The sequence below is a fragment of the Rhododendron vialii genome, chromosome 13a, assembly GCF_030253575.1.
Source record: "Rhododendron vialii isolate Sample 1 chromosome 13a, ASM3025357v1".
Lineage (NCBI taxonomy): Eukaryota > Viridiplantae > Streptophyta > Magnoliopsida > Ericales > Ericaceae > Rhododendron > Rhododendron vialii.
Genome location: NC_080569.1, coordinates 21,470,678 through 21,495,083, shown reverse-complemented (window position 1 = coordinate 21,495,083; position 24,406 = coordinate 21,470,678). Strand labels below are relative to the sequence as shown.

The following is a 24,406-nucleotide window of genomic DNA, read 5'->3' as shown; positions in this document are numbered from 1 at the left end:
TCAAAAAATATTGGATTTCGATCAAAATTTTATACTTTTTAGATTCCTCTCGTCATGAAGATGCAATAATCCCCAAAAAAATGAGAATAAGCCAAGTGATATGGAAAAAATTTGAATAAGGACAAAAAATAAGCCACTTTGGCTTATTTATCCGAACACCCCCTTAAATGGGGAAGATTATAACAATCTATGGCTACGTCTCACATCGTGACATCGGGTGGGAATTGGAAATGGAAGAGGTATATAAAAATTTGTGAACAATTATTGTACAATTTGAGGTTAACCTTTTGAACCACGTGATTAAACTAAAGGTTAACAGGTTAGCTGACCGTGGGTCATTACAAATGTGTTTGTAACCCTAGATATGAAGACAATTAACTGCTGTAAAACAAAAATGTATTACCTCAGAATCTGCTACTGAAATATAGAATACCAAAATGAAGAACGACGGTTGGGTTGAGTTGCGGACTAGGTAGACGTTTCGCGGCTCTGTCCAGATTGTGCAAGCAGTTTGTTGAGTACCACGCCGTCCCCACGATAAAACAACCCAGAATTCACCACCTCTACTCAGCCTTCTTTGCACAGAAGAAAATTGAAAAACAAAACACAATTCTACCTATTGCTCGAACTCAACAGAAACCAAACCATTTTTGTGGAGGGAGAGAGAGATGTTTTTTTCTTGTGTAAAAACCAATTCTGAAACTTTGAATTCATAGGAGTAGGAGGAGCGGGCTGTGGCCACAGTTTTGGAAAACAAAACAATCAAATCCCGCTAATTATGCACACGTTTTTTTTAATCAATCCGTTAATCAGCAACAAATCAGATCCCACTGATTATGCACACGTTTTTAATCAATTCGTTAATCAGCCAAAGCTTTCCATTTGGAAAAGGATTTTTGATTGACTGAATATTCTGTAACAAAAAAACGTGTTTCAGAATTTTAGCAAAAAATGTGGACTTTAACTAGTACGTGCGCAAGGCTCAAATCCCGAATTTGCACCCCCCTGCGCGAATAACTAGTGACGCGCACTCAGTTAACTAATTTCCGAATCAATTTTCCAAATTGCTGCCTATTTTCCTGAGCACGCAAAACCTCTTCTTGGGTCTTTATTCACAAATCCATTTGTGTGCAAAGTCATTTAAAGTAGATAGAAGTTTTGTGACTTAGCAAAGTGGGACTAGAAAAAACACAATGTTTTACAAATACAAACCAAAGTTCCAACATATACTAATAAAACAACCCAACAAGCAATAAAAAAACATCTATAACACGAAAATAAGAGAACCTGTCTCTATTATTTTGACACAAGCTTCCAGCTCTCTAATCTAGAAGAATCATAATGCAAGCACATTTAGTCGGTGATTGCGCAACATATGGTAACACTCCCTATGGTAATTGGCAAGTTGATCCACCAGTATATGCAAACTATTTACAACTACCTCCCATAACCACCAAACCATTAACAGGCCCAGCATGGAGTATCAAATCTAGAAAGCTGCCAACTTGGCTCAACTCCATACAAATAGCTCTCAACAATTCAACGGAGGTGATGCCTGCAAGACAAAAGTGAAAATGAAAATATTTGTATGGTGAAAGGCAAACGTTGTAAAACATAACAGAGGTAGGCAGATGGACACACACACGCAGATGTACATGGAGAGAGAGAGAGAGAGAGAGAGAGAGAGAGAGAGAGAGCTCAAAGTTTCTTTTAGAGAGAGAGAGAGAGAGAGAGAGAGAGACCTCAAAGTTTCTTTTGTTCCTCTCCGAATTTTACAACGTATTGTTGGGAGGCCTAGTCGTTGGTGAGCCTCAAATCTGTGACAACCAGAGAAACCTGTGGAGATATGGAAAAGAGAGAGAGAGAGAGAGAGAGAGAGAGAGAGAGAGAGAGAGAGAGAGAGAGAGAGGAGAAACTTGATTATTCTAGGAGCCAATTAGAAGGCACGTAACTTTTTCCCAGATACTATAGTCATGCTCTACAGGAACTAAAAACTGTTGAAGAAAAAACTGGTATAATATTTTTTGATCTCCAATTGGTAATAATTTAGTATGGGAAAACTAAATCAGCACGTACCATAGTATACTCCCTCAACCTCGAGCACATCAATCTGCAATATGTATTAAGTACAAAAGTTCAAATTACTATTCGTGAATCATTATTGCAGGAGAACAACACTGAATAAACTCCGCATCCAGAAAAGAGAGACGACGAAATATTGCAAATGAAAGAACCTTTACAAGAGAACCCTGAGACATTGCTCCCTAATTCTACTCAGTTCAACTCCAGGAAGCCATAAATGTCAACCACGTAGGCTTACCTGAACAATTTTGGTTTTGGGCAAGTGGCTGTAAAGGTCGTTTTTACTGCTTCAATCAAAGTACAAAACAGTTTGCCACCACCTTGGAGTGACTTCAATTTGACTTAAATCAATTGTCTTGTGCACTCGTTCATCTCTAACTATTTGCATTTTAATGGCCCCCTCCTCGTCTAGTCATATTGCTGTCAAATCAATTTTAGTTGTTGCAATGCATCTTAAAATTCAAATTTTTGTTCCACTTTTTCACCAAAACATTCTATCTGTTTTACAAACCATTCATGATGCTAAATTTGACAAAACAAGGGATCCACTATTCCACTGTATTCACAGTCCCTACTTTTCAACGACAGAAATCTACAAAATGCAACATGGACACAAGTCACACAAGCCTCAGACTTCTTTCCGTCATTTTTAAAAGAGAAGGACAAATTTCCCGCATAATTAGTATACAACTGAAAGCATAAAAAACAAAGGTAAACACATTGCAGGGAAGAGGGAAAAAAGGGTCCCAGTAAACATATAAATCTCCAACTGTAAATTGCTAGCGTATTATGTATCGTAAGGAACATCAGGACAAGCCAATATCAAAGCACAACATACAAGTTTATCTGGTGATGTTAGAATATACTAAACCATCAGATACATAAAGTAATTACAAATTGAGTGAAACTTTTGAAACGGAGAAATTTGCCAGGATTGGATATACCCAGTCAACTATTGATCTTGAACGCTTGAGCTGTAATGCAAAGAAGGAGAAACGAGGCAGAAATAAAACAGCGCTAGTGGACATCCCACTCAAGGTCAGATAATTTAGTAGACTATCATTTTCACATTACATATACTTCGTTCAATAATTCGATACTTCAACGTCTCTCTACATTAGCTGATTAGATCATCCATAAGCATCAACAATGGTGGAGCAAGGATTTTGGTTCGCGAGTGTAGCTATTTAATGGGAGTCCACTGGAATTGTTGCATATTTTTCAGTAACAATATGAAGAGAAATGTTAAGTGAAAAATCATGCTTTATCCTACGCTGCTTGATTCAATTCTCCCGTGGTCTTTAAATGGAAGTCATTGGGAAATTTTTTTTACTAATCCAAACCCTTCCTCTTTTAGATCGCCTTCATCATTTGTGTGAAGAATCAAGTTGATTAGATACTGGTAAGTGTCTAATCCATTAGTGTAAAATAATATTTTTCTCGAAACCAAGGGTGGGCCGTGCCCACCGCCCCACCAACTAGCTCGGCCCCTCAACAACAAGTCTGGTAAATTATTTTCTAGAATACAATGGCTTCATGGTATTCTCTTGAGCAATCAAAGATCTTGGGACTTGCAGGCTTGCAGCTACTGTACACACCAATTTAATCACAATTTGTTTAACATGCTACATTGGGCTCGTATAGAATTTTGAATCTTGTACCAACAACGCTCTGAAAACCAGCAACAGGAGCTTAGCCCCATTCGAATTTTCTCAATCTCACAACCATTCCAAAAGAAGAGAATTTAAGGATCCAATTAAAATGAATGCAAGTAATCTAATGATGTGCAGCCAATTTTATTGCAAGATGGTAAGCATATTGCATTAGACTCAGAGGTTTCAAAACACCTCATAGGTGATCAATCACATTTGCAGTTTCTCCATCGCACAACGATTCCAAAAGAGGAATATACTTAAGATCCGATTAGAAATAGCCCTAGATCAAAAGAAGGGAGTTTGAGGGTTTGTGGCTTTACCGGAACTTGAAGGCCAATTTGGGCAATGCTGTCCATGAGTTCCTTCACCTTCAGTGGGTCGTTGGATCTTGTCCGCAGGAGTGGCCTCCGTATTTTGTCAAGGGGAATTTCCAGAATCACTGGTCCTCCTTGTTGAGGCACACCGGGAGGAGCACCTAAACCGAAAATCAACCCATGTTACAGACCTTCTCACATGAAAGAGGTATTAGACCATCTCCAATCATTACCCATTTTAAGACCCAAATTCAAATGCTTTGCCCAAATCTCTCCCCATTTTGGGTTTTACCCATTTCTTCGCCCAAATGACGAACAACCCAAACCCATCCCCATTTTTTCAAGCGGCTCATTTGAGAGAGAGAGAGAGAGAGGGAGAGAGGCGAGTTGAGATGGTCACCATAGCTACTAGCTAGGGTTTCAGATCAGGTTCTTGCTCTGTGCTTGTGAGTGCGGCTGGACAAAGAGAAGCATGAAAGCCCTCCATTGCCATCTCCGGCCACCTCCACCACAGCTCTGTGCTTGAGTTCAAAGTTGGGGCTTCCTCATCCTCCTCCTCAAATCTCTGCAACCCCTCTCTTTCCCCTCCATCACAATCTCTGGTCGCCACCACCACTGATCGCCACCTTCACCAGCTCCTTCTCTCTCTCTCGGTCCTCTCTCTCTCTTTCTCGACAGCCTCTCTCTCTCTCTCTCTCTCTCACACACACACACACACACACACACACACACACCTTGGTCTGGGAGAAAAGTGGGTTCCAGTTTGAAAATGGGTTTTACCATGCGTTACCCAAATTGAGTTTTTACCCAGATTTCGACTCAAAATTGGGTAAAACAAAGGGTGAACGCTGGAGATGCTCTTACTTATACAAAGAAGAGCCCAATTTTAACAAAAAAATACAATTGATTTCCACTTGAGTGACTTACAAAAGTATGAACGTGTATTTTTAGTCCTGTATATACAATCCACAAAGACAGAGAGCTCAATTTTAAAAGAAAACTTTCAGAACCTTCCAGATAGAGAGGGAGACCTAAGTTTCGATATGTATATAATCTATAACCACAAAGAGAGAGAGAGAGAGAGAGAGAGAGAGAGAGAGAGAGAGAGAGAGTACCATTAGAAGAAGCTGAAACATAGAAGTTCCTGGTTGGAACTCGCAGAAATAAACTGGCCATTTTTCTGGACACTGTTTCTCAAGACATCCAAAACCCAGATAAGAGGAAGAAGAAAGAGGGCGAAAGAAAATGTTATGGTGCAACCCGGAGCATATTATTCCTACATGAAGAGCAACGAGGTCTCGGAAAAGTTATACCACCCTTAACGGCAGCCGTCCATCAAGAAGTCAACAAATCTGATGGCGTAGGTGATACTTGTACAATAAAGTGTCTGAACATCGCTACCACACTGAATAATCAAAGCCACCACTATTAAACCTAATATCCTGTGTTATGGTATATGGCTGCGTCATTTTTAAGGTTCTCTCTCTCTCTTCATTTTTAGACTACACTGCCATTTCTGTTTCTATTTTTCTTTTTTTGATCATCAATTTTCGTTTCCTGAATTCAATTGGATCGCAGAATTTTGAAAATTGGGAGTTAAGTAAGTTTTTGGAAACAGGATTTCGGTAAGTGTAAGAGCTTTGGTGAGAAACAAAGGATTGGGAGTAGGAGGACACGCCGTCCCCCAAACTCAGCGAGGAGGCCTCTTTCATCTCCCTCTACAGCTTCGCAGGTAGCTTCTCTTCCATCAAAACGAAAGAAGAGTAAAAATAGCTTCTCTCCGGCTTTTGACGCCGTGTATACACACAGCACATCTTGTACGTATAGATACAGTCTAAATCAACTGCCTAGTCCATTTATTTAATACTCAGTATTTAACTTTTCCGGGAAGAGTTTTTTTAAAATATGCACCTTCCAAACACATCTTAACGGCGATAATTAGTTACACAACCAACACAACGGTTGGCGCATGTATATATGTATAGCCGGTCACAACGGGTTAGATATGTAATTTTATTATCTCTTAGAGGTAAATATGTTATAACTTCAAATATTTAGGGTGAGAATTTGATTTATAAAGTCTACAAAAATTAACCTAATCGACTCCTACCACTGTGGGAAGGAAACAGTCCTGGTTTTGAAGCCCTAGATCGACTACAAATAGTATCATGTATCATTATATAATGTGCATATATGTATATATCACTCTACAGATATCTGTTATATTCATTATATAATTCAGATTTCTTATTTAACACTACTGATGTTAGCTGTTTACATTTGAAAAACTAATCACCGGGCACATGCGATGTTAGTGCTAATTATGCAAATGAGGGAAAGAGCAAAATCACTAATTGTGATTAATTGCAATTGGAGAAGTGAAAGTAAAAAAAAAAAGGGGCAATAAGGAAATTAGGGTGGCATTTTTTTTCTTGCAGTTTCTTTAGGCATGGCAGTTTCTTTGTGTAGTTTAGTAACTTTAGTTAACTATAATGTGATCCAGCCTCAAAGTTAGATGCGGGCACATGCGATGCATGTGCAAATTGTGTTATGCAAAAAGATGAAAACAGAAAATTCTTGAATTGAGAAAAGAGGGAGAGAGCTTGGGAGAAGGGAGGAAGGAATAAAAATATACAGTTGTAGATGCAGTAGGATAGATGGTTGGAGAAAGGGAGAGAGTCGAGAGATGGACAGACAATGTGGGTGGACATGGCCTTTCAGCGTTGGTGTTGAGGGAGTTCTGAGTGTGGAACTGCTAATTTACAACTGGTCGGGTTTTGGTTTGGTGGAGTGATTGCATGCTATATTGCTATGGATTTACTCGACTACCCCTCTAGTTATTTGGGTTGAGGGATGGTAAGGTTAATTGAAGTGTAAAAGATACCCTTCCTTGGTGGGTTTTTTGAATAAAGAAATGTCAGCCAGCTTCACAAAATAATCTACACCACAAGGGGTGTTCCCTTTATAATAGTACTCCTATAGATAACAGATTATACTAGTGACTCGCGCGCGCGCGCACACACACACAAGTATGTATATTTTGTATTATATGTACATTGCCATGTCTGTGTTTCCAATTTTAAAATTCTCATTTCGTGACCATATCCATGCTGCATAGACTACAATACAAAGTTTGCATGGCCAATGCAGTGGGATTTTTACGGTTCTGATAATTTCTTTCAAATTGTATGTTACTACGCTTCATTCATTTTTAACACTTTCAAAACAACTGTAACTTAATGCATTATGTATTTTCTGCTGATTTTATTTTGGGGCAGATCCATGTCTCGTGTTAGTGCTAAACATGACGAAGAGGCGTCTGCAAGAGCAGCTGCAGCCACTGCCGACACTGGAGCTCCCACCATGTATTATTTGGGTGCTTATGTTTTGCTATGAAATTTGATTTTTGTTATATAACATAGTCAAGTTATAATTTCTCTGGAAATACCGGAAGATGGATCTCTACGAAGTTTATTGTTGGCAATTTCAATTACTTTCTAAAAACTAGGATTACAATACGAAGATTTTGTAGCGAATGTTTTGCAAGTAAGAAACCTATTAGGCAGGAAAATGTGAAATAATTTATGTCAAACAATATTGAGTACACAACCTGACGAACCTGTGTCAGTAGTTATTGGTGCATAGGTTCATGATAGCTGCTAATGTTGGCAAGCTACTTAAACCTGTTCTCAATCTATCTTTTACCAACACATGGAATAGATGAATAAATATTCAGTCTAGCCTTTGTCAATGTTCTGATTTAACTTTCCCAGGCTGTATATTAGTTGGCTTTACTTGAAGTCCTAATAGCAGCAATCAGAGGATTTAGAGATTTACTTATACTCGCTTCTGTTCTAGATTTGACAAGATTATTGCGAAAGAGATCCCTTCCAGTATAGTTTATGAGGATGAAAAGGTCTTGGCATTTCGGGATATCAACCCACAAGCTCCTGTTCATGTTTTAGTCATTCCTAAACTTAGGGATGGATTAACAGATCTTGGCAAGGTAACTTTACTTGTATGTGTTGCGTTTCACCTGTTTACTTGATTTGAGAATGCATGATGTCAATGATCACTTGTTGTACGCCTTGTACTATGTTACACAAACTCCTCAAAATGTATGATGTACCTATGCCAAACATTCCACTTTTAGTAAGGGTATGGGATATGTTGGACATGATTGTTGGACATCTGCAAAGCAAGATTTAAGTAATACGAGCTTGCCACATAACTATGCATAAAGCTCTTTCATCCATTTAATCTCTATGGCACATTGGAAACACCATTTGGCTGTAGAAAAAAAGAGAGTATGTTAACCAATTTGCATGTTTTGCGGTGTAGTGTGTCCTTGGACATACAAATAGGATGAATGTGATACTTGGACACGTGTGCCAGCACCCCACTCGTACCCCATTCCAGGTATAATTTGCCTTACGAATGTTCAACCATGTGAAAAAAGTGACTCCATTGTTGACAAGTTGACCCTTCTCCTATTTTGTTAATGTTTTGCCACTTGTTCTTATATACTTTTGGTAACGAGGCCCTTGCCCAAGGGGTGCTTTTTTTCCGTGCAAACTAAAAGAACCTTTTCTTTCAGATCATGAAAATAGCTCCATATTCCATATGGTAACTCACCGTGCTACTTAATAAATAAGCCTTCTTGTTAAGCTATAATGTGGTAGGAAATCATTCACTAACTTGTTTCCACTCTTTCCGAGAAGTGAAAATATTATCCTTACACATTGTGCTTCTCAAAGCAGAAGTGCTAGCTGAACATCTCCAACAAGTTTCACCATCTTGAGGTCTATATGGAACAGCTTTGCAGTTGTGATAGTCCAATTGATTAAGAAATAGTAACAATGCTCTTTCTTCTCTTTTTAGTGGAAATTGTATCCTCAAGTTGATCGGATAGTGGTTGCCTATTGTCATCTTTGTTCAGGCTGAAGAACGGCATCGAGACATTTTGGGAGAACTTCTGTATGCTGCAAAAATAGTTGCAGAGAAAGAAGGGATTCTTGATGGATTCCGTGTTGTCATCAACAGTGGTCCAACCGCATGTAAGTTGGCAGCGATCCCCTTTTTTTTAATTTCTCTATTTTCTCTCGTCTCTTTTTGCCAAAACCCTAATAATTTGCAACCTAATCACTCATGAGATTCAATATTTAGTTTGGCTTTCTCAGAAAAGCAAACGAAGTGTAAATGTTACCTCAATTGCAAAACCATGTTGACTCTCTCTCTCTCTCAGGTCAATCTGTTTACCATCTTCACTTGCATGTTCTTGGTGGGAGACAGATGAAATGGCCGCCTGGTTAGATCAGAATCAGATGCCTGTGGATGCTTAGCACTATTGAAACTATATTATCTATTTTTGCGTCTTCCTTTCAAAGACAAAATAAAAGACAAGTACCGGGTTAGCATTTTGTATTTCCGATCTTGCATGGACAACTACTAAACTCTCTGGCATTATGCTTACTATCCAGTTTACCTTATACATTCTCTTTGCTCTTTTCCCTGTTTTTGAAATCACTAGAACGGACGATATTGTTATCTTAGTCTAAGTGATGCATAGTTGGGCATCAAGCTACCCACTGGATCCGGGAACCCTGCCCCAAAGCACTATTATTGGGTTGTAGAGTCCCAGGTCTGAGGTTTTATGCCCATCTGAAAATTCAAGTTGTTCAAATATTGGTAGCTACATCTAATGATAAATGGATTTTAAATAAATGGATGTCTTCCTTATGTTGCTATCAATACTCAATTAATTTGGAGCCTTATAAAATGAGTGGTCGGATTGTGAATCAGGCCTGATGTCCCAAATCCCTTAGAGCAACTCCAATGGAGATGTAAAATACATCCGGATGGATAGTTATTTTAGATGAAAAAAGTGGTTAAAAGTTAGTAGGATGTAAAATAGAACCCATCCCTCTCCAATGGTGAAATGTAAAATAGGGATAGATAATTAACTAGTTTTTCCTCCATCTTATTTTCCCCCAACTTTTTTCAACTCTAATTTAAGTACTACTTTCGTTAAAAAATAATTATGGTATCGGGTAATCGAGGACTTTAAAAAAAAATTAATTTTGCATTTTTTTTTTTACTTCCATCAAAAAATAGAAGCAATTTGGACATCAACTCTCATCCACTTTAACTACACTATTTTACTTCATCCATTTACTCCCATCAATTCTCAACATCATTTACTTTAGCCATTTACTTTCAACTTTCATCCACTCTCAAATACACAATTTACTTTGGTCATTTACTCATATCAACTCTCAACTACATTATTTACTTCAATCATTTACTTACATCCACTCTCAACTACACCACTTACTTGAAGCCATCTATATATGGACTTATCTTCCCATTATCCATTCTTACACTCAAATCTATATACAGTATTCTCTTTTAAAAAAAATTCATCATGAACAATTTAATTCAAAAAATATTACTGGGAAAATTTGACAGATCTTCCTCCGATGACGAGGAGATTACAATGGTGCAATTGATCATGGCCGTACTCGTACCGAAAAATGCAAAGAAGATGCCAAGAAGGTCATGTTGGTTCTACAAGCGGTCGAGCTTGGATCCCCCGTGACAGAGTTGTTGCCGACCAATGAATCAATGCTGATTACTTTTCTAAGTATCCGCTCTATGACGAAAAGTTGTTTCGCCAACGTTTTCGAATGAGTCGACCCTTATTTCACAAGATCTTGGGTCAACTCCAGCAACATGACGTGACGTACGTCCAAAGGAATGATGCAACGGGAGCTCTAGGTCTTTCTGGCATCCAAAAGATGACGACAGCTCTAAGAATGATGGCATACGAGATGCTTGCTGATAGTCATGAGTATCTTAAAATTGGGTAAAGTACAACAGTTGACTCTTTTCAAAGCAGAATACTTGAGAAAACCAAATGAAGCAAATACTGCACATGTGGGCAACTAACGTGGTTTTCCTAGAATGCTAGGCAGTTTGGATTGTATGCACTGGCAGTGGGACAAATGTCCAACTACTTACCATGGCTTCTTCAGTAGGCGCATTGGAAAACCCACTCTCATACTTGAAGCAGTTGCATCGTATGATTTGTGGATTTGGCATGCCAAGTCAACTGTTGTACTTTCTCCTATCTTGAGATATGCATCAAGACTATCAACAGGCGTCCCGTATGCCATCATCCTCAAACCTGCTGTCATCTTTTGGATGCCAGAAAGACCTGCAGCGCATTGCATCATTCATTTGGACGAACGTCATGTTATGTTACTGGAGTTGACCCAAGATCTTGTGAAATAAGGGTCGACTCATTCGAAAATGTTGGCGAAACAGCTTTTCGTCATAGAGTGAATACTTATAAAAGTAATCAGCATTGATTCGTTGGTCGGTAGCAACTCTGTCACAGGGGATACAAGCTCGACCGCTTGTAGAACCAACATGACCTCCTTGTTGGCGTTTTCTTTGCATTTTTCGGTACTGCCTGCCATAATCAGTTGCGCCATTGCAATCTCCTCGTCATTGGAGGAAGATCTGTCAAATTCTCCTAGTAATATTCTTTGGGTTAAATTGCTCATGATGATTCTTTTTTAAAGAGAAGGTTGAATATAGATTTGAGTGTGAGAATGGATAATGGGGAGGATATGTCTATATATAGATGGTTTAAGTAAATGGTGTAGTTGAGAGTGGATGCGAGTACATGACTAAAGTAAATGGTGTAGTTAAGAGTGGATATGAGTAAATGACTGAAGTAAATGATGCATTTGAGATTGGATGAGAGTTGAGAGTATATGGCTAAAGTAAATGATGTGGTTGAGAGTTGATGGACTAAATGGTGTAGTTGAAATGGATGGGAGTTGGTGTCAAAATTGAAGCTATTTTTGGACGGAAGTAAAAAAAAATGCGAAATTAATTTTGTTTTTAAGTCCTCGATTACCGGATACCATAATTAATTTTTAATGGAAATAGTACTTGAATTAGGGTTGAGAAAGTTGGGGGAAAATAAGATGGAGGAAAAATTAGTTAAATATTCATTTCTAATTTACATCCAACTAACTTTTAACGATTTTTTTCATCTAAAACAACTATTCATCCGGATGTACTGTACATCTCCATTGGAGTTGCTCTTAGGGGTGAAATAAAAAACGGAGAAAAAAATCGGTTTGGTTTTGTAACTGTACCGGTTGGGTTCGGTTGTTTTATTTAACCAAAAATTTAGTTATTTTGCTGGAAATCATCTCTCTCTCTCTCTCTCTCTCTCTCTCTCTCTCTCTCTCTCTCTCTCATCCCAATAGGTCTGGTCTTACCAGGATTCTTGCTTGGTTACCTGAGTGGTATAGAAAACAATGTTGCAGAGAAGGAAATATATATATTTCCGTTAGACAAAAAAAAAAAGAAGGAAATATTGAACCCTATGAATGAGAAGGGCTCCTATGACCAGACGATTTTTTTTAGAAGAAAAGGCGATCAACTACCAGATAATAAACCAATTCACCAATAAACTTACATATGTAAAAGTATGTATCTGTATTTGTTCTTGGAGTATCACTTGGCATTGTCAATTGACTGAGCAATCAATTTTTTTTGGGTTTGTCTCAGATCTTCAAAATTAGGCTATTGCAATTATGGATCTAAAATGATAAAGTGAGTGGAATCAGTTGGTCTTGTTTTCTTAAAACGTGAGTGCAATCACTGGGGATCACTAGCTTATTTCTCGTTCCCACTTGGGTTTTTTTTCTTTCTTTTATTGGCCTCAGTTCAGTTGATCTTCAATTCACTCACACACATACACATACACATACACATACATCCAAAGCACGAGTAATCAAAAAAACCCGGCCAAACCAATAGAATCGGAATTTGCCCAAACAAAAATCAAATGACTGAACTCTGGCCCTTACTGTCACAATACAACAAAGCAAAACATTTATTGCCAAATTTGCACTTCTCCATGTCACCAAAGAATGAACTAAAACATGTACATGTTGGATCGCTATCTTAAATTATTACCCTTTTCCTGCCATTATACATGCGCAAGTTCTTTTTTTTCCCTGAACATGTATGAAGAAGAAAAAGACCATTTTAGTTACCACAGGTATGAAACAAATCTTAAATCCTTTTGTAATCGCCACAGAATCCCCAAGAGAAGCATCATAGTGTGGTGTGGATCCCGGATTGGTTCGAACACAAACAGGAGCAGTCTGGTTCAGGCAATTCCCCCTTGACAATCACGATTTATCATCAATTTGATAAGCGGTAGCTTTAGAGAGACTTGACGCCAAATTTCATTTAGGCATGGCAGAAATCTTAAGAGGAGGAATGAGAATGAGATGTCATACTTTCATAATTCCGACATTTGAAAGTGACAACAATAGGAATATGATGCCATATTAACATGATTCTAACGTTTGGAAAAGACATGAATATGAATGTGATTCATGATGACACATCCAATCAGGAATCACATTTCCAAATTGATTGAAAATATGAACCCTCCTTACCCCATATGAGAATCTTGAATTCCTGTCTCAATCAATAAAAAAAATAAAATGTTGACTTCAAATAATTTTCAAAATAATTTTTTTTAAAAGATTACTAAATCAATATACACTGGAATGAAATTACTTTAGATATTTTATACTAGTAATTTAATTTCTAGTAATCATATTTTTATTTCAATTAAATTTTTTTTTAGAAATTTAATTCCTTGTAATCACATTCCTTTTCCTACTGGTGTACTACAACCCTATAATGCACAAGTGCACTAGAGAGTCCCCTCCTCTCCTCCGTCCTTGCAGTTCTCTCAAAAATATTGGAGGCCCAAAGCAAAGTCCTAATATGAGGCCCAATATTATACATCTTTGAGCAGAAATTTGCAAAAAATAAATAAAATAATAATTCAAATTTTAGAGTAAAATTTATGATAGAAAGACCTGCGCTTTTATAGAGAAACTAAAAGGTCTAATGAAAAAAACTCTAGAAAAATTCAACATCTTCTACTTAGAAATTCAACAAAATTTAGTGACAAGATATAATTGAGCTAGTTGACACTTTAAAAAAGGAAAAAATTGCGCCTAGTGCACGCTGTTCAACTCTGTCCATAATGATTGCGAGAAGGAATTCTTTGCTGAAAAGATTGAGAAAAATTTCAAGGGACCGAGATTCGAACCCAAATCCTTAAGAAATGAAATCCTTAAGCAATGAAAGAGTTTCGACTGCCACACTACCAAGTAGAAGTCATTTGAAGGATATTGGAACTAGGGCTGCAAACGATCCGAGCCGCTCGCGAGCGGCTCGGAGCTCGGCTCGATAACGGCTCGGCTCGGCTCGGTTCAAGACAAAAACGAGCCGAGCTCGAGTCCTGGGCTCATTTCATAAACAAGCCGAGCTCGAGCTAGTCGAAACTCGGCTCGAATTGGCTCGCGAGCTCGATTATATAATATATTTATATATATATTTATATATATATATTTACATATTTATATTTATTTATATATATATATTTATATATATTTGCTTCATAAACGAGCCGAACGAGCCGAGCTCGAGCTCCGTAAATACATATCGAGCCGAGCTCGAGCTCGAGTCCTGCAGCTCGTCACGAGCTCGAGCCGAGCTCGAGCCAACTAAATTTTTGCCGAGCCGAGCTCGAACACTCTAAAACTCGGCTCGGCTCGTTTCGTTTGCAGCCCTAATTGGAACTCTTTACTACTAGTCCGGTATAAGCTATATTTTTTGAGGATCTTCTCGGACCAAAAAATTTGAAGCTAGCTTCCTTGGCTTCCCCTCTGAGAGAGCCGGCCCTGCTGCGTCGTCATTTGGACTGCATAGAAGATACGTCGGTACCGTTGCGGTACTTGCCGCGGGCCATGATTGGTTTGAAGAACCGGTGGTCATCTACCGCGTGATGAACCCTTCAGAAATTCTACCAACCTTAACCCCACATTCTCACACCAAAATAGATAAAAGTATAGTAGTACTAGTATTAAAATGACTCACGTTTCCCAACAATAGACCCCTTCCCGTCTCTATTTCCGTCGCCTCTCACTCACTCTCTCTCTCTCTCACAGTTCAGCCACATATATACTCCGTATTAAAATGACTCACGTTTCCCTACAATAGACCCCTTCCCGTCTCTATTTCCGTCGCCTCTCACTCTCTCTCTCTCTCAGTTCAGCCACAGTTTCGCCTTCGCCGTCCGTAGTAGCTATTTCTAAAGTGCCAGTCACACGACTCTTTTTGCAATTATGGGTCTGAAGTCGTTCGTTGAAGTACACCCGGACTCTCACTTCCCAATTCAGAACCTTCCCTATGGCGTGTTCAGGCCCCAACCCGGTTCCGAACCCAGGCCTGGCGTGGCGATCGGGGAATACGTGTTGGACCTCTCCGTGATCGCTGCCCACGGAACGTTCGATGGGCCGATCCTCAAGGGCTCCGATTGTTTCAACCAGGTGGGTCTTTTTTTGAAAACTCTGTTTCATTGCTAAATTGGAGGAGATTTATAGTTGCAGGGTTTTGATTGTTGGGTTTTAATTTGATCAGTTTCATTTTGTTTGCTGAGAAATTGTTGGAAGTATTGAGGATAGTTTCGTGTTGTATATGGTTTAGTGTTCGTATATTTTATACGCTTTGGATGGTTTTGGGAAGCGTGAAACTGGATTACACTTGCGCAATTAATTTGAAGCTTCTACAGAATCTCACTTTAAAAAAGGGAAAATGGAAACTCAAATGCTTGAATCATCTATAAATTAAGGCTCCGTTTGCATATGTGGGGATTTTAAATAGAGATGCTACGTATACTACATAGTTACACTGCACGTCACTCAATATTTTATGGGGCTTTGTAAAGCTTCAACGGAAATCAGCTTCAACGGATATCGGTAAGTATTATTTCTAGATTCGTAGTGGCGAAACTGCGCAGTTGAGCAGTTTCACCCATACGAATCCAGAAGTAATACTTACCGATATTCGTTGTATTCGTTGGAACTAATTTTTTTCACAGGACCTCATAAAACAATATTTTAAAATTTATTGGTATTTTTTTGGATTTTTATGAGACCCAAAATGAGCCCCACGAAATATATAGTGTAAAAAAGTAGTGTACCTATCTTCAGTGGATTTTGAATGACGGGGTTTATAGTTATTCTTTAATTAGAAAAGTTCAAAAACTTAAATTTGGTATCATACGTATGGGTCCAATAATGGGTTTGGTAGCTTAATCATGATACATTTGAAATCCATCTATCCAAACACAGCCTAAAAGTAAATGTAGGATATGGAAGTAGTACCTCCTATCCTATCTGCTAGACTATGCACATTCTTGTACATTTATATCTAACATAGTCCTATGGCTCGCTACCTTCCTGGTTCGTATCACTGATAATTGGTTTAGCCTTCTTTGAATGCCTTAAATGTAACCGCTTACGCACCTACTGCCCTAGTCAATCTGGTCAATGGGGCCACAAAATTCGGCCTAAAGGTAAACTCAGGCTGCCAGGTAGCAGATGGGTATTTCTGATATACTAACCAACTTTGGGTTCCCAAACAATGTGGGACTGAGAACCCTGCCAGCCTCTTGAGCTAGACGTCAGCCTGGGCAAACCAGGCTTTCGTCCGGACATGCACCTTAGGCCTCTTGACGTCCCCCCCCTGAGGTTTATGGTCACACTTTATGTTGCCGTCTTTCTCCTGCCTTTTTGAATGAAGAAGCTAATGAAGTCCATATAAGCATGTTTATATCCATTCTCTAACTTGTTTATTGCGCTATTTGTCATGTCCTGGTGCCAGCCTAATCTGAACAAGTTCTTGGCTATGGGACGCCCTGCATGGAAGGAAGCTCGTGCAGCAATCCAAAATCTTCTGTCATGTATGCTACTTCTCATACTTATCATTTTTTGGTTTTTATTCTGGCTTTCTATCATTGCAAAAGTAGCCTGTAATGCTAAAATTTTCTGTCAATTAGTTTTATTAGCAGTTGTTCTTTCACAACTGCAGTAGACTACCGTGGATTTGAAATATTACTATGATCCTTAAGTTGGGGCAGGGAAATTGCATACCTAGGCATAGTAGTTTGTATCTGAAAGTTGGGAGCTTAATTTTAAATGAAATTCATTGCAAATTAACAACCCTACCGTTCTTCAATGCAGCTACTGAACCAAAATTACGTGACAATGCAAGTTTGAGGCAGATTGCACTTGCTCCTGTGGTAAGATATAGGGAGGGTCCTGAATATGTAGTTTAGCAGTATTTGCTTGCCATTCTAATTGTTGTGTTGTGCTCTATGCTTCAGGGCCAGGTAGAAATGCTCCTTCCTATTGCAATAGGGGACTACACCGATTTTTTCTCATCGATGCATCATGCAAAGAATTGTGGGACCATATTCCGTGGACCGGAGAATCCAATTCCAGCAAATTGGTATGCTGATATTGGAGTTCATGTCATGTACACGCTATTCAGGGGGAATTTTGGAAAACAGAGAAAATATGTTCTTGGTCTTTCTTTCATTATGAACATTTTTTTTTTCCTTTTCCATATTCATAACTTTCAATAAATTTTCAGGTTCCATATTCCTATTGCATATCATGGACGAGCATCATCCGTTGTTATTTCTGGAACTGACATTGTGAGACCAAGGTGAGATAACTTCCCTGGAAGCATTTTACATCTTCAATTACAGCATGTCATGTGGAGCTGAATGATAAGTACTTCCTCAGAGACCCTTTGATTTAAGAGTAAATGCATTTGACTGCAAAATTGTTGACATCCAAAAAACAATAGCAGAGGTATGGCCAACCCAGTGGAAGCTTTGCTCAACTGTCTCAGTTTGCATTTTTGGAAACTGTAACATTTGATATCTTATATTACTCATTTGGAGCATAATTAAAACTGCCTTAAAATTTATGACTGCGATCTTTGATAATTCTTCAAGTGTACACTAGAAACACTACTGATCGGGATTGCTGCGATATGGGAGCCATGGTGATGGTTTTAAAGTAGTTTGGTTGGTCTTCTTACAATAATGTAGTGAGACTTGCGTTGGAAATTTTCTAGTTCTTGATCCTTGAGTAATTTGTGCAACCTTCAACATTTCCCGTGTAGCTGACATGTCAAAGTGATATGAATCCAACTTGAGTTGCTGATAAGGGATTATTTTCCCATCTCCATTCTGAAGATGGGAATCATTGGAACTGTAAACAAGATTCTCATTACCTCTTAAGATTTTCGCCATCCAAATTGAGCTGCTGTTAATGTGCAGCAATTTCATGTCCTCATGAATAGTTGCTACTCCCTCCGTCCCACTTTGTTGCGCCTGTTTCTTTTTTGGGACGTCCAAAAAAATTATCTATATCTCACAATCTAAAATGTTATTTATGATTTCGAAAACTTTGTTTAAAAAAATAAATTGAGATCTATCAAACAAGATCCAAGATCCATATTGGATATATAAAATATTATAGATTGTGAGATATAAACAATTTTTTGAGACGTCCCAAAAAGGAAACAGGCGAAACAAAGTGGGACAGAGGGAGTACAATATAGAACAACAAGGGTCATGATTAAAAATTTCTTCATACTCGGGTCCAATATTGTTATTATGTCATAAAATCATGGGATTTTTTTCCATGCTTATACTGTTTGTTTCTACCACAGAGGTCAGGGCCATCCACATGGCGGTTCTCCATATTTTGGTCCTTCAGTGAAGCTGGACTTTGAGCTAGAAATGGTTAGCTTTTGCCACATTCATTCTAACTTAATCTGAAAGTTGACTTCAATAGTTGTTCTATCTTGTATGTTAGTTTATTATGGCTAAGGAATTGCCTTCATGTTAGCTTTTTTTCCCAGCGTATTCACCTATTGTTTGTCCATTGTATTGCTTCTAGGCTGCTATAGTTGGTCCTGGGAACGAACTCGGAAAGCCTATAGATGTAAATAAGGCTGCAGATCATATCTTTGGGCTTGTGTTGATGAATGACTGGAGTGGTATGCATGAAACTCTCTGGTTCGTTACCACATTCCTTATTGGTTGTAATTTTGGACGACATGTTAATTAGAACTTGTTTGACAGCTAGAGATATTCAGGCATGGGAATATGTGCCTCTTGGGCCATTTCTTGGGAAGAGTTTCGGTAAGAAATTAAAAGTGTTTATTGCACTGGAAGTAGAGTTTTCTGTTATTAAAGGCTACATATCAGTGAATAAACAGCAATTAGGCAGTGTTTGGTTTGTTGAAATGATTTGATTTTTGGAAAGGAATGGAATCAGCGTTCCTTGCCTCCTAAAGAATTGAGCACTGACGAAAATTGGAATGAGGATTCCATTTGCAGTGGAAGTCTTCTACTTTTCAGCAAAACAACTCCCCCCTCCGTCCCCATTTGTTGGTCCCTTTTGGGGATTCCGACTTAATAAGAGGACACAATCACTACATTTCTTATCATTTTATTTTCCACTTTTACTTTTACCCTCCAATCATTACCTTTTCTTACTTTCTTAGTAATTATTTAAAAAAGAAAGTGTGAAAGAGGAAATTTATTCAATAGTAGTACCCATTTAATTTTGAAGTGGGACAATCTCTTTGGGATAGCAAAAAGTGCTGAGACCAACAAATGGGGATGGACTATGGAGGGAGTATCAAAATGACCATTCCATTGCAGCATTCATTCCAGTGAACCAAGCATTGCCTTGGTGTGTGACATAATCACATGCTCCCATTTCTCCCCTTCCAGTGAACCAAGCATCTCATTTCTAGCGTGAGATCTTTTATCCTCTAGCCTCTCGGTTACAGCGTCCGGATCATAGTTGCTGTCTTGAGTTTTTTCAGGTACAACAGTATCCCCTTGGATTGTGACCTTAGATGCTCTCGAACCTTTTGCCTGTGATGCTCCCAAACAGGTAGCTTATATTATTTCTAGAAACCGTTGGTTTTCTCAATTATGCTTCCGAAAACCATGTATTCTGTTGTTTGCCTTTTTTTTTTTTTGAAAAATTCTCAAATCTGACGTGCTGAATTCATGCATGCTGTTAATTGCAGGACCCTCAACCATTGCCATATCTTGCTGAAAAGATATCAAAGAACTACGACATTTCTTTGGAGGTATTATTTCACTGCTGTGTACTTGCATTTATAGTTTGTCTCACATTTCATTGGCCATCTGTCTATTATACGCAGGGATTTGAAAAGTTTTTTCTTGTTATTGTTGGGACAATAATCTGCCACAATTATGTCTTGGGCCCCATTGATTTTTTCTTCTAAACCAAATGATAGTCAAATTATTGTGCTTTCTTAATGAATTGTTATAGCATCCTTGTGATGATCAATCTGACTTCTTGATGCAAGGTTCGGATTAAACCTACTGGAGAAGAAAATTCCCATGTTGTCACAAAGAGTAACTTCAAGCACCTGTAAGGGTTTTGCCTTCTCCGATTTGCAATTATTAATTTTTATTTTTTGGGTAAGTTAAAATTTTATCGACAAAACCCATTACACAAGCACAGGGGCATTCCCCAGGAACAATACAATCAACTGAAAACTGAGTACAATCAAACATTTCGAATTTAGCTCAGGTATACAACCTGCCTAGAGCCAATCAGAAATGAAAATCAATAAGGCACATGGACAACCATACAAGAATCAAGGCTTATCAAAAATTCACCAGGAAAGTTCCATGCAGAGGCTAGGACCAGATTCCAATCAGATTTCTTAACTCCCCCCCATGAACTAACACATGCTCTGACATCAGTGATGATTTTGGTTTCCACTTGCTGCTCACTGCTCAAGTGGTGGCGAAAAATTCTGCTATTTCTTTCACTCCAGACGTGGTACAAAACTGCAGCTAGAGAGAGCTTAAAAACCAGGCATTCAAATTGAGATTTAGGGTTATGTTGAATTAACCAATCAATGATAGGGATTAACTCTTGAGCAGGGCAAAGGGACCTGTTTTTGTGCAGAACATTTTGCCAGATCATAGAGGAGAATGAGCACTGGAAGAACAAGTGTTCATGAGTCTCCACAGCAGCTTTGCATAAAAAAACACTGTGAATCTAGGACAATCCCCCACTTATGAAGCCTATCCAAGGTTGATAACCTGCCTAACACAGTCATCCACTGAATAATAGCCCATCTAGGCACCCCATTCTTGAACCAAACTGCCTTGGCCCATCTTACTTCAGGAAGTTGCCTTCTAATTGCATTCCAAGCAGATTTGATTGAAAATTTCCCGTTAGCAGTCAAATTCCACCTGACAGTATCCTCTTCAGTTATGGTAGGCCTAAGTGAAGCAGGAGTATGATGAATAATTTCCCTTGTAATAGAGTTTCTGGACCTAGGCCTCATCCAATTCTGATTATCAATAACAGAATCCACTTTATCATGCAAATTCCTCCCCAATTCTGATTATCAATAATAGAGTTTCATTTAGTTAGCAAGAGCTGCTTGCATTAACATTTTTTTGGTCTCAAGTGGGGAAAGATAATTGACTAACGCTGATGCTTTGACCAAAATTAGCTCATGGGGATGTGGGATTTCACCTGTCCAAGAATCTTAAACTGTGTGACATATTTATTTGGTGGTAAACAAAATTTAACTTTTTGATTATCAATAGTCACTGATGATGATACTTTCAACTCTTTTACTGTTTAAAGTAACTGTTCAAACTTTCAGTAGATTTGTATACGTTTCCATATTGGTACATTCACACTTCCACCATCAACTGCTGAATTGAGATGATTTGAATGAAAACAAATCTCGGCTCCTAAAATACAGGCCATATTTTAATTTGCTGGTTGATTTTTTTGTGTTCATGCCATAGATATTGGACAGTGACTCAACAACTTGCTCATCATACCATCAACGGTTGCAACTTGAGGCCTGGTGATCTCCTTGGGACTGGGACAATTAGCGGACCTGTAAGCTTTCTCAACTTTGGTTTGTATATGATTTCATCAGCGCATGGTGCTTAAGTTCTAGATCCTCCTGCGAATGAGATGCATTATTTGTTCTTCTTTAAGTGGGGCTTCTGTTTCATTTCCCAACAGGAACCAGAATCTTATGGATGCTTGTTGGAATTAACATGGAATGGACAAAAACAGCTGTCTTTAGGTGGAACAACTCGTAAATTTCTAGAAGATGGAGATGAAGTTGTTATTACTGGTTGCAGCAAGGTTGGTTATTATCCAACAACATTTCCACTCTTCTATTCTATTTAGCAAATTGCAGCAATACTTAGTTTTTCTACTCGAGGAAGCCATGCATCTATTTAAGCATCTTTGTTCCAAGATTCTGCAATCTAGATCATATGATGTAGTCTGTATTTGTTTGTTTTGAGGAAAGTTCTGGAAGGGTAATAGGTCGTACGCTCTGGCATGAAGTTTCTGTAAATCTGTGTGCTGTAGTTGTAAGGTATTAGTATTAGTAGTAAAGATGCAAACATGATGCATTTAAATGAGCGTTATTCTTTGTTCTTGGTTCTTGGGTTAATTCGTACTTTGAAGTCCAGTTTTAGGTATTTAGATACCTTAAATACATAAGTTCTTGGCAGTTCTTCGGATATTTGCAATTGGGTTGTTAAGGTCTTACCATTTCTTAGACAAGTGCATCCACTGTAATCATTTTATGTGCGACTGTATGTTCTCAAATAGTTTTGGTTTCACAGATTTTATTTGTTTTCGTGGACTGATAGTTGATGTCTGAATTCGCCTGCAGGGCAATGGCTACAATGTTGGGTTTGGGACCTGCTCGGGGAAGATCCTTCCATCACCAATTTGAGAAACCATTACGAGTATTATTCTTCTTTTAGATTCGTGTGGCTTCCAGTGACCTCAAATGATTTTTCTGGTGGGGGTAGACGAACTTGGAAACCTGCATTTTAAAATGCCTTTTGTTTTCCTTCCAGTTGTTGCAATATTATCGACTTTCTGTTTTGGAAAATAAGGAATTTACATCCTTGAATCATGTTGAAGTATCTTATACCTGATATGGAAACGCTCTTAGGGCCCGTTACTTGACGGGATTAATAGTGAATAGTTATATGGGAATTTTGACGCTCCATACAATTATACAAGGCATATTTAATTTGAGCCATACGAATTGTAACCAAATACCGAATACAGTATGTCCCTTGAATACATAGTCCAAATCGCTGCTCATATCCAACCAAACGAACTTACGGGTAAATCGTTGATTTGTCGAATCTTACGCAGTGGATGAATTTATTTTCTTATGGCAATGATGGGTTTCTTTTGTGAAGGAAGACAATGAATTTATCAGGGAAATGTTTTGAATTTTTATGCAAATGTCGCGATTTTAATGTGAAATGGGCAAATGCATCTAAACATTCCTAAACCAGATGTTATCACAACTTGGGTATTTGACTGGATCGGGGAGGAAAATAGTCGAGACGTACGTAAAATCATTTGGGCACTCTTGACCGTCGAGAAAAAAAAAAAAAAAAAACCTTCATTCAAAAGCTAGTGTCCCTTTTATTAATCTGAGACTTAAAAAATCATTCTCGGTACCCACTCCTCGTAAGTTTTCATCCTGCTCAATTTAGGCACTTATATACTCCCATGAGGGGGTCCTCATTTCAGTTAAAATGCGGACCTCCTCATTTCTCCTATTTCCCGATCTAATTTCGATTATCCGAGCCGCTCAATATGTTCAGAACGTGATTTTTGAGGGTAACTGCGAGAAATTAACAAAAAAAAATACCGGGAAGAGCTTCGTTCGAGCAGTTTTTATTTGAACCGTTCAATAAAAAAAAACAAAAACTGCTCGGATCAAGCCCTTCCCAGTCTTTTTTTTTGCTGATTTCTCGCGTGTACTCTTAAAATCACATTCTGAACACATTGAGCGGCTCGGATCATCGAAATACGATCGAAAAATGGGAGGCCCGCATTTTATTAAAAAAAATAACCGAAAAGAGCTCGATTTAAGCAGTTTTTTATTGAACCGTTTAATAATGTTCAATAAAAACTGTTTGGATGAAGCTCTTTCCGGTCATTTTTTTTGCTGATTTCTCGCGGATACCTTTAAAATCACATCCTGATTATATTGAGCGGCTCGAATCATCAAAATTCGATAGGAAACTTTAGGGGGGGGGGGATTTTGAGGTTTTTTTAGGGGTCTCCGAAACCACTAAAATGAGGTTTGGAATCCATAAACAGACCGAGATTTGTTATGAAATCCTAAGATTTCAAGTCCCAGGAATAAATTAGGCCCATGAATTACGCCTCCCATCATTCCTACAAAATGAAAACCCCATTAGAAATTTGAATATTTCTTAAATGAGGTTTGGAATCCATAAACAAACTTGAGTTCGAATACCTTGTCGCCCATCACCGCCACAGCCCACAAATCCGTCCCCATACCACC

At 38.4% G+C, this 24,406-nt stretch overlaps 3 protein-coding genes across 8 annotated transcripts; 2 read left to right on the top strand and 1 right to left on the bottom strand.

The window, feature by feature from the left end:
• Positions 1-1,156: 1,156 nt before the first annotated feature.
• On the bottom strand, positions 1,157-5,324 carry LOC131315208 (sulfiredoxin, chloroplastic/mitochondrial). Of its 2 annotated transcripts, XM_058344335.1 has the most exons (5): positions 5,167-5,324; positions 4,058-4,212; positions 2,077-2,110; positions 1,743-1,836; positions 1,157-1,555 (listed from the first exon to the last, which is right to left on the bottom strand). In XM_058344335.1, the coding sequence occupies exons 1-5, from the start codon at positions 5,225-5,227 to the stop codon at positions 1,540-1,542; spliced, it is 360 nt and encodes a 119-aa protein (XP_058200318.1). In that variant the 5' UTR covers positions 5,228-5,324; the 3' UTR covers positions 1,157-1,539. The 2 variants fall into 2 exon arrangements, with proteins under 2 accessions (XP_058200318.1, XP_058200317.1); XM_058344334.1 differs by having other exon boundaries at positions 1,157-1,836.
• Positions 5,325-5,541: 217 nt separating this feature from the next.
• Positions 5,542-9,544, top strand: LOC131315210 (14 kDa zinc-binding protein). 5 transcript variants are annotated; one of them, XM_058344338.1, is made up of 6 exons: positions 5,542-5,868; positions 7,330-7,416; positions 7,910-8,057; positions 8,393-8,470; positions 8,991-9,108; positions 9,297-9,544. In XM_058344338.1, exons 2-6 carry the CDS (start codon positions 7,334-7,336, stop codon positions 9,362-9,364), a joined length of 495 nt encoding a protein of 164 aa, XP_058200321.1. In that variant the 5' UTR covers positions 5,542-5,868; positions 7,330-7,333; the 3' UTR covers positions 9,365-9,544. The 5 variants fall into 5 exon arrangements, with proteins under 5 accessions (XP_058200321.1, XP_058200320.1, XP_058200322.1 ...); XM_058344337.1 differs by having other exon boundaries at positions 5,546-5,783; XM_058344341.1 differs by lacking the exon at positions 8,393-8,470 and having other exon boundaries at positions 5,550-5,868.
• A 5,409-nt stretch (positions 9,545-14,953) lies between these two features.
• On the top strand, positions 14,954-23,049 carry LOC131312669 (fumarylacetoacetase). The gene is made up of 14 exons (XM_058340589.1): positions 14,954-15,492; positions 16,829-16,907; positions 17,188-17,246; positions 17,331-17,455; positions 17,600-17,674; positions 18,692-18,764; positions 18,922-19,021; positions 19,107-19,166; positions 19,859-19,929; positions 20,069-20,131; positions 20,375-20,439; positions 21,846-21,942; positions 22,072-22,197; positions 22,739-23,049. The coding sequence occupies exons 1-14, from the start codon at positions 15,289-15,291 to the stop codon at positions 22,799-22,801; spliced, it is 1,260 nt and encodes a 419-aa protein (XP_058196572.1). The 5' UTR covers positions 14,954-15,288; the 3' UTR covers positions 22,802-23,049.
• The last annotated feature ends 1,357 nt before the right edge of the window (positions 23,050-24,406 follow it).